Source organism: Lactuca saligna, chromosome 3 (genome assembly GCF_052625555.1).
Source record: "Lactuca saligna cultivar CGN05327 chromosome 3, ASM5262555v1, whole genome shotgun sequence".
NCBI lineage: Eukaryota > Viridiplantae > Streptophyta > Magnoliopsida > Asterales > Asteraceae > Lactuca > Lactuca saligna.
Window position 1 is genome coordinate 59,456,176 of NC_136419.1, and position 10,449 is coordinate 59,466,624.

The 10,449-nt window shown below is 34.6% G+C and overlaps 1 protein-coding gene across 1 annotated transcript; it reads right to left on the reverse strand.

Moving 5' to 3' along the window:
* Positions 1-1,072: 1,072 nt before the first annotated feature.
* On the reverse strand, positions 1,073-2,470 carry LOC145036669 (Dof-type zinc finger DNA-binding family protein). The gene has a single exon (XM_078985136.1). The coding sequence runs from the start codon at positions 2,255-2,257 to the stop codon at positions 1,271-1,273; it is 987 nt and encodes a 328-aa protein (XP_078841262.1). The 5' UTR covers positions 2,258-2,470; the 3' UTR covers positions 1,073-1,270.
* Positions 2,471-10,449: the final 7,979 nt, after the last annotated feature.

A 10,449-nucleotide genomic window follows, 5' to 3' on the forward strand; every position in this document is an offset into this window, starting at 1 on the left:
TAATAATATCATCAATTTCTTTGTAACGACTATAACGCGAGGAATAATAGCATATATAACGTAACATGAAATTAAAGCGAACTCAAAAAATATCCAAGATCCATCTAAACAGAATCTAAAACTGGATGACATTTTTAACAATCATTAAACTTTTTAAATCATGATACTTTCTTATTTCATTAATTTCCAGTTCTAAATCTATTAATTGTCCTTTCACCTCACTTTCTAAGCAACACTTTTTCAGACAATTATATCACAAAAATGACCTAATCAGTACATACAGAAATGGAACCAAAAGAATATATAAATTGCTAAAAGTTGGCTCATATGAAAGTCATGATAACAAAATCTCAAGTTTCTTTTTGTATTTTCATTCAAACAATATAAGAAGTTTATTACTATAAAAATATGTGTGTGTGTGAATGTGTGTATGTGTGTGTGTGAGAGAGAGAGAGAGAGAGAGAGAGAGAGAGAGAGAGAGAGAGAGAGAGAGAGAGAGAGAGAGAGAGAGAGAGAGAGAGAGAGAGAGAGAGAGAGAGAGAGAGAGAGAGAGAGAGAGAGAGAGAGAGAGAGAGAGAGAGAGAGAGAAGGGAGAGGGAGAGGGAGAGGGATGGGGTTGAGTCTGGAAAAGGCTAGGTCTAGTAGTAGTTAAGGAAAGAGGTTGCCTAGCTATTGTTATGTTTCACAGAACTGTTAAACTAGAAGTCTGAGGAACACAGTTTCCAGATTGAGAGAGACAGTGAGAGTTCTGAAACAATTCCACAAAATCAAAAAATCAAAAGATATTCTGCCCCACACCTTCACCTCCATCTTCACTTCGACCCGTGGCTATTCACCTAAAAATATGTTAATGGGACCAACTTTATTAGTAAAACCTGTTTAATTAACTTACGATTTCTAAATAAAAATTTCAAAATCTATCAATTTTAGAACCCAAAAGGAAAAACACCACCTAATTAATTACTCTTTCTTAACTCCCCCACCTGTATTCCGGTATTATCTAATAAACCATTGAGCATGTGATCGGATCAAACTTCTGAAACAAGTAGCTAGTTGCTGTGTATTTCATGGGTGAAAGATAAAAACATTTCATTAAAACAATTACAATAACAATAGATAGACTAACAAGAACTTTGAAGCGCTTCTAGGAGAAAATATAATTTAAACGTAGATCGACTACCCTAAATTCTTCCCATTTCAATCTTTAACGAAATTACTTGCATGATAATATATAGATTCCTATCCATCCTGGCATATTTCTCTACTAAAGTTATGGAAGTGCCGCGTACTGATTCATGTGATTCCAAGCTTGAATCCTATTCCAGGTGTTGATGTCTCCATTTTGATCATTTTCTGTGGAAGCTGGATTCACGTTCCCCGATGCATAACTGTTGCCAAAGAACCACTCAGTGGCCATACCACCAACGCCACCGTCGCCACTGCTGCTACCAACTTTTCTTGATTCACCGCCCATGGAGGATGCTATCGGTTTTGAAATTTCAAGATTCTGAAACAAGATCGGTTGTAAGCCGGTTTCTTTTTGCTGATGACCATGTTCTTCTCCAGCATCACCACCGAACAGCATAGCCAACCGCTGTTGCTGTAACTTCCAATGCAAATCTTGGTTTAAAGAACTTAAAGACTCTATAGAAGAAGCAAGATTGGTATTCTGATGAAGATTCGTGTATGTAAAACCCATTTCTTGAAAATTTCCTATCGCTCCTCCACTTTGATTGTGATGATGATCTCCTTGCTTTGTTACATTAGTTGACAAACCGAAATTAACCCCTAAAGGATCGAGGTTCATGAAAGGTAGATTACATGATGTGTCTCCATATGAGGAAGAGAATTGGTTAATCCTAGGAGGGAAGTTTATCCCTCCAAGTTGAAAATCCATGAGTGGTGGTGAATGACGATCCAACAACTTCAACACTCCATTATCCGATGATGAATCTCCGATGGTAAACTTTGAAGTGGAAGTCTTTGACGTTTTCTTGTTTTTCCGGCATCCTCCTCCTATTGGGATGTTGCGTAAGGCTCCACCTTTGGTCCAGTACCTTCTACATGTCTTGCAAAAGTGCCTGGGCTGCGTAAGGTTATAGTTGTTGAAATAGCAAAACTTGGTATTTGTTGAATCGCATCTTGGGCACTTGACGGTTTGTTCCGGTGGCCTCAACGAAGATGTTTTTCTGCCACTACCACCCGAGCTTTGGGTCTCATCTTTTGTAGCGTGTTTTAGTGGTATTTTGTTAGACATCAGAATAGAGAGAGACAGAGAGCTAGAGATTCAGACCGGAACCCTAATAGAAATTTATGAGAGAGAGAGAGAGGATCATGTGGGTGATTTGAGTTGCCTTTGGCAGAGGCAAAGATACACTCTATTCATGGTTTCATGCATGATTTTAGAAGTTGAAAGAGGGATGTTGATGGGCTCTTGTGAACATCATCAAGGAGAGTTAGAGGCTTCTACTTCTGTTATGTTGCAAGAGTTATAGTTATACAGGCTGTATTTCAAGGGTTAATTTCTAAAAAAACACAAAAATGTAACTAGGCAACACACACGAAAGAGACTGCAAGAAAGACTAATTAAAGATTCAAGTACATATATCTATTGGAAGGGACGTACTTCGGGATTTGGGTTGATTAGGGTGGGGAGGTGAGGTAATGTAAGACAAAAATTGGGATGATATGACAGTGATCTAGCATGCAAAAATCGAGTGTTACACATGTAACTCCCACCCTACCAAACAATACCAAAAAATAGAAATTTGGAAATTTATAAAAAAGAGATGAAAGAAAAAATAATAATAATATAGCAACAAATTATGAGCGTTAGAGTGTGGATCTGTTTTCTAAAATGTATATTAAGTTTAAGATTGTCTTTTATAAAGACTCATTAGGGTTATACAATGTGTCAGCCCATGGAGGTGCAAATGTCTACTTTGTATCCATCTAAAATACATGTGGGGTCCATGATTATCTTTCCACAAGATCATTTATAAAGAGAAATAAGACTCCAACATATATAAAAACATAAAAGTTTGTGTCATCTCGATATGGGATATACTAATATGTCATATGTCTTTGATCTATTTAAAAAATTTAAGTATATTTGATACTTATCAATTACCAAATGTTGAAAAAAATATTAGAGATATAATGTCAGGTGTGTATAGGTCGGTTAAGGACCAAAATCAGACCAACTGTTTAATGTATTTTCCTAACCAATAGGTATCAGATAAAAAAATGCATGTTTGACAGAACAATCATGGTGAATAAGTTCAGAGCAAACCCGTAACAATCACAGGTGTGACATGTTGTTTAACTATCATCTCGACCTTTCCTTTTGCAACTTCCTGTCCTTCTTTTATGAAAAACTAGGAGTAACCTCGTGCGTTGCGCATTAATGCATTTAAGTGGTTAAAATAATTATGAGAAAAACTAAAAATATGTTAAAATTTACGTTTTTAGTCATGTTTTGGGCATTAAACGAATTATCAAATAACATAAAAATCCATCAATTTATATTTTGATACTATCTAATATAGTTCATACCTTATAAACTTTACTTTTACATTTATAATATCTAATATATATTATAAGTTTTTGTATAACATTAATATAATCTACTTTTCTTATGTCCGATATTTTTTTTTTGGATAAAATAAGAAATAAGATGTTTTGAATGAGCTATTAATAAACAATATCGAACTAATAAATTTTGTATTACACTATTTATATTACATAAAACATCCAAGGTTTCATATATGAACTTTCAAATATTAAACATTGAAATTAAGAATAAAATCATACAAAATATATCATTATACATAAATATCATCAAAAGTTTTAAAATAAGTCGATTAGTAAATATGATATTAAATTTTACTTACATATTTTGCAATGCGTACGTTTGACTTTATGTTGGTGCGTTGAGAATCCTCTTTCTTAATTTATACCTAAAAAATTAAGGTGAATAGGAATATAAAACATATATTACTAAGCATTAATATAAATAATTAAAAAGGTTATGTGGATCTCCTACCACCGATTAAAGATAACATACCTCTCTAGTGGTATTGATTTCTATGTAAAATTGAAGTAGTCATTCTATGTACATCTTGTTTTCTAATTACATAAACAAATATGAGTAACCAATCATAAAAATGTGATCATTATGTAGGAAAAATATTTTAGTTAACTAACAAATTAAATAATATAAGTTTAAGAGTTGGGAGTTTCAAAACATTAATATTTTTTATTAATCAATCAATTAAGTAACACATGTTGAAAATTTTACAATCATTATTAAAAAACATTTGAAATATTAGATTTTAAATAAATTTTGGTTGAAGTGTTTTGACATCTATATATATATATATATATATATATATATATATATATATATATATATATATATATATATATATATATATATATATATATATGTTGGATTAGGTGTCTAAGCCCATAACTATTTCGTATGTACTTGACCCGATTATGAGCATGGTCCTTTTGAGTTGCCTTCACCATACCAACTGATAGAATGAATTAAGGAGAAAGATGATTAATTATGATTTATTAATATATTATGTGAATTATATATTAAAAGAGAAATCATATTATTTAATTAATATTGATAAAGAATTAATTTAGAATAAAATTTTGTGGTAAAAAGAGATTAGTTAAATAAAGATGACCGATACTGTAATTTTAAGATAGTTACAAAGTTAAGATTAGAATCCATAAGGAAGTAGTGAACGAATTCTCTATGAGAGTCCATATAGAAATCGTTCAAGGGACTTCTAGAAGGATCTTTGGGCTACTTAAGGACTAAGCAACTGGATTAGGGTTTCCATGTTGATAACCCTAGAAGCCTAATTATAAAAGGAACCCTTTAGGCCACCAAAATGGTTCCTAACCTTTTGAGAGAACCCTAGGATGATTTTTGTGCCTTCTCCTATATCTCTTATTCATCCGTATTGCTAATAGTGTTTGTGACTCTATTAGAGGTGCAACACTCGGGGTACTAGACCTTCAGAAGTCAAGATCAAGAAGGTTTGTGATTGTTATTGCTACATAACAATCAAGGTAATATTCCTAACCCTATTCATATGTTAACTTCGATTATAGTATGTTAGATCTAGGGTTTATGAGCTTTGGATTATTACTGCATGTACAACTAGACAAACTAGATCCAAAGCTTTAGGGTTTGCATGTGCACCATAGGATTGATGTAATGCTCAAAACACATCAGTGGTATCAGAGCCTAGGTTGTTTATCTAATGTATTTGATGCTATGTTTGATCATTCAAAGCTGAAACTCACGAAAAAATGGATCTGGAGGCTTGACTCGCTGAGTCTATATGTGTAATCATCGAGTTCACTGGCAACTAGATGAGTCCAAAGTTGGCTCGACGAGTTAGAGGGTCAGATGCCAGATTTTTTGGGATTTTGACCTATTTTGGCTTGGGATAATTACCAAAAATGTTTTTAACAGATAAAGTCTGATTTTTTTATTATGGTATTGATTATCCTAATCCAAATAGTAGATAATTGCCAAAATTAAGATAATTACTTGTTTTATAAGATAAAGACTAATTACTTGTAGTTTTGATTTGAATTATCTTGTAAGGAAATTGAATTATGTCAAATTGAATTATTTGATTAATTAAATTATATGTAATTTGATCTAGAAGATTTTGAAAAGTTTCAAAACTTGCCCTCAAGTTTTGGAATTTGAATATTTGATTAAAAGTTTAATTTTGAAATATTAAATTCTAAAACCCTAGTATTTTGAAAAAGTTCAAATTACACCCTTATATCTTTATTAAATTAATTAAGTGTATAATTAAAATAGAGAATAAATCCATAATGATATGGTTTAATTTTAATTAAATTAACAGTATAATTTATTAAACTAGACCACATAGTATTTTAAAGTGTAAAATATATCATTATACTATATAAAATTAAAAGTCTAATATTACATATGTATGAGTAAAGAGTTGGTATTACCGTTAGTAGGCCTCATTCACGAAGCTGGTCTATAAGGGGTGTTTAAAGAATCAGCCTGTAAAATGACTGTCATTGGGTATCCACTCTTACCCACCGCACCCTTGACTAGTGGAGGGTCGTTAGCCGAACGGGTAGGATAGGACACCACCTTCCATTATAAGTATAATGTAATGCAAGTAACTAAACACCTTTATAAATTCCCCACATCTTAGTTACTTAGGAAAAATGTGAATTTGGTGCTAATCCATGAAATTGCACATTGCACCTTGTTGGTCATTGGTGGAGCGTGTGTAGTTAACCGGCATACTAATATGGGACCAATGAAGGATGGCAATGGGTAGCTCGTAGATTATCATAGATCAATGAAGCGTGTGTAGTTAACTGGCACATTGATTAGGTGATAATCGTCTTCGGCAGTACCAAGCTAATTTGCATGGTTATTCACACCTTGTTTGTGATCCTCTGTATCCCAATCACAAACTTGAAGGGCATAATTGGGATTAATCATGACATTGAAAAGTTCAATGAATCTCAAAAGATTTAGGAGTTTCAATTCATTTAAAACTTAAATTTCTTTTTTGTTTTTCATGGTGCAAATTGGTAAATCGTCATTTACGTACCTGCAAATGTTTTGCAACTGGATTACAACATCTCTCTTCCGAGTTGTAGAATATTGTGTTTGGTCCTAGCCTAAATATCTCATTTGGGTGTTTTATTAAGGACTCAATCGACTAACTTGAATTTTCTCCCGTTTTGTAGATGTGTGATTCTAACTGTGGTCTTCCCAAATCCCATGGAAAAAGTTTTCCACATGAAGATGATATTCCACGATTCGGTCGAGGAGCACGAGATCATTATTCAATTCCTCCACCTCCTCCCTTTTGTTTTACCTGACCCACGTGTTCGAAGGATTGTAAAGTTTAAAGTCACTCAAGCCCTATTGGCAAAAAGACACGAAGATGGAAAGTCTATGTGTGCACACGTCTTAGAGATGAAGTCACACATTGATAGGTTGAGGATGTTAGGTGTTGATGCCTCAAGGAAGTTGGCTATTGACTGGGTTCTTCAATCACTTCCTGACTCATATAGTGAGTTCATTAGAGAGTACTATATGATGGACCACGATGTGGCCCTCATTGATCTTACTTATTTGCTTATTACTGTTGAATCAACAATGATTTGGTGGATTGGTCAAGCAAATTTTTCTGGTAAATCAATGTCCCAACCTTCTATGGACAATGACAACATTGGAAGTCCAGAAAAGTTTTCTCTACGCAAGAGAAAGGCTAAGTCTGAGATAGTCCTGTGTACCATTCCAGAAGAGTTCATATGTTTCTACTGCCAAGAGAAGGGGCATTGGATGCGAAGCTGCCATGTTTACCTGAGAGATCGCAAGGTGGGAGAGTCAAGATGTATGACTCTGCTTTAGGTAAAATCCACTATCTAACTCTATTAAGTTCCTATTTGTAGATTCTTAATACATTATGTGATAAGATTACATTTTAATGTTTTGTAGGATCGAAGAAAAGAAGGAAGCTTAGAGGAAAAGTGAGTTGAGTCTGATCGCGAAGAAATGGAATTCGATCGCATGGTTCGATGACCGGATTTTTGAACTACTACTTAGAGAGTTATGATAGATTTCTTAGGAATATGTAATAGCATAGTTTTCATTTGAATTGCATTGTAAGGATAAGTTTTTTTTTCGTGTTTTATAAAGAAATGAAAATTCAGTTTTTTCTTATTTATTTATCCTTGCAATGTTATTTGTGAAAATTGATGTTTGTTTGTTTCTATTACTAGCAATATTGAAATGGATGTGATTCTTAGTTATGTTATTTGTGGTAGTGTCAGAAATTTACTAAATAAGGAAAGATTCTCATCGCCCAAGTCTTGGTTAGACAGAAACTTGGAATCATACAACTTGTATTGTGTGATGAATGAAAACCTTCGTATTTGGGAAATTAAGACCAATTCCTTGTTCACATAAGAATGTGAGCCAAGTGAAGGACTGGAGGGTCTGGTACACAATGTTGTGCACTGGTCAAGTGCACCACAAAGAACGATGAGACTATTCGTCATGATTTGCTAAAAGTTTAGTAAATATGGTTATACTTACAAAATTAAGTATAATTTTGAATAATTCAAAAGTTTCAATATATGGCAGAACGAATTAGAAGAATTAATAAGGCAGAAAGATAAAAGGTTTCCTCAATCTGAGAAGAAGAAAGAGTACTTTTGTATCATGTTTTATGATCGTCTGAATGATTATAAAATCATATCACAATTGGTCCTCCGAGAACAACTTAGTGCACTAGTATGGCTAAGTAGAGGAATCATGAATTGTTAAAATGGTTAAATCAAAAGGCGAATCATACTTCGTTCCAATATCAAGTCTTAGAGTCATACTCCAAGATTGTGACTGAAGTGACATAGTCTTACGTAGGTTTATAACACTTATCAAATATGGAATACGAAAAGTTTTCTTATTTCTGCACATTTGAAATTGGTAAGTTGTAATGTCTTGGATAACACAAAGACCAACTAAGCCCATTTATGTAAAGTGTTTGTCTTGACAGGAATCCTAACTAACCCTTGAATATTTGTTTTGTTAAGGAATGTTTCTTGACAAGAGAATCTTATATATCAAGAGGTCAGTGGGAGTCTTAAAGGTCTTGAAAAAGTTTCAAGAACTAATCAAGAGTAGACCTATTGTTAATCACTAGCACACGACTTGAGGTTTGCAACTTATCGTGTTGACATAATTTTGTTTCAATGCCATTCCAGTTTAAGTCAACTATACATGTGAGTTCTATGAGTTCTCAATTGATCACTGTAACAACCCAATTTTACCACGAAAAATTTCATTTAATTTAAATAACACATTGACATAAAACCGTGAATCCCATATTTAGTTTAAAACACCATCCATTACATTATATAGATTAGCACAGTGTGTCCATAAACATATTAATGAAAAAGAGATAGATAGAGTGCACGCCGCGCCATCACGCCTTGCCCTTGCCTTTTAACTCCGATGTACATGAAACAATTCAACAACCTGTAAGCGAAATGCTTAGTGAGTTCCCCAGAGCATACCACAAACCACACATACACATATCCAAGCAACATATCACATAGGCCATGCATACATAGAACCAGCAAGAATGCCATGGCTACCCCGCATGGACTCTACCTAGGACTGCCATGGGCTACCCCACATGGTCTTACATCCAATGCCATGGGCTACCCCACATGGTCTTACATCCAATGTCACGGGCTCCCTCCCGGGGTCTTCATGAGAAACATACGATCACATTACATTTCAAACACAAAGCTCTCGCACATATATCATAAACACATAATGGGCCGGCCTTGGTTCCGTAGACCATGGGTATGGTGAGTAGACTCACCTTCGCCCAAAGAATATGAATATTGCACTCTTAATGACCCACAACCTCCCAAACTGGATAATAACAATAATAATATCATCAATGATTGGTCCATAAATTATCCCAAGGGAGGGCCCAACCTTTAAACCCTACCCCAAAGGCCCAATCACCCTTGCATTGCAAATGGGCCAAAGATCTAAGTCCAATATCCTTAATGGACCCCTTGGCCCAAAAAGGCTCACCTAATAAGTCCATGGTCCAACTGATAAAAGGCCTTTAACTCACAGAATTCAATCAGGCCCAATAGCCCAAAAGAGGCCCAAAAGTTCGACAACCCAAAACAAGAACAACCCAAACTGTCCCGCGTACGCCCAACATACGCTTCAGGTACGCGCAGCGTACCGGGTTTTCAAAGGTTACGCATAGCGTACTCAGAGTACGCCCGACGTAAGTCTCAGTTAAGCACTTTCCTTATTAAGTGCTTATTATTCCATTCTTTTACATCCATAATCTAGATCTGAGTCCATTAACACCTCCTAGGGCATAAATTTGCTAACTTTATGCCTTTGCATGACCATTAGAACCTCCAAAGTCATCATTAAGACCTTTCCCAAATCTATAATTCATGCACAAGGTTAAGACCTCCACCAAGCTCCCATTTTTATGCTCTTAAATGGCTTAAGGACCTTAGATTTAACCTTATTATCGAATGGGGAAGATCTAGCCAACATATGAGGCCCAAAATCCATCAAAAGGACCAACTACAAAAACCCTAGCTAGATCTAAAGAGCAAAGAGGAAAGGTGCAAGCTTTTTACCTCTAAGAGCTCTGAAAAATGATCATGATGCAAGATCATGAAGCTCCCTCTTGATCCAATCTTGCTTGATCAACTCTTCTCTTTGAAATGAACACTAAAGATCACAAAAGCACACTTTTAGAGCTCACAAATTATTTCTCAAGGCTTCTAGTAGTGAAATGACGTTCAAGGGCAGTGGAGGCTCTCCAGGGTTTAGTCCTAACGACTTAAAGTCGTTTATATAGG

What these genes read in the sequence shown, in the direction of transcription:
- LOC145036669 (XM_078985136.1), bottom strand. Translation starts at nt 2,257, where the DNA reads ATGTCTAACAAAATACCACTAAAACACGCTACAAAAGATGAGACCCAA.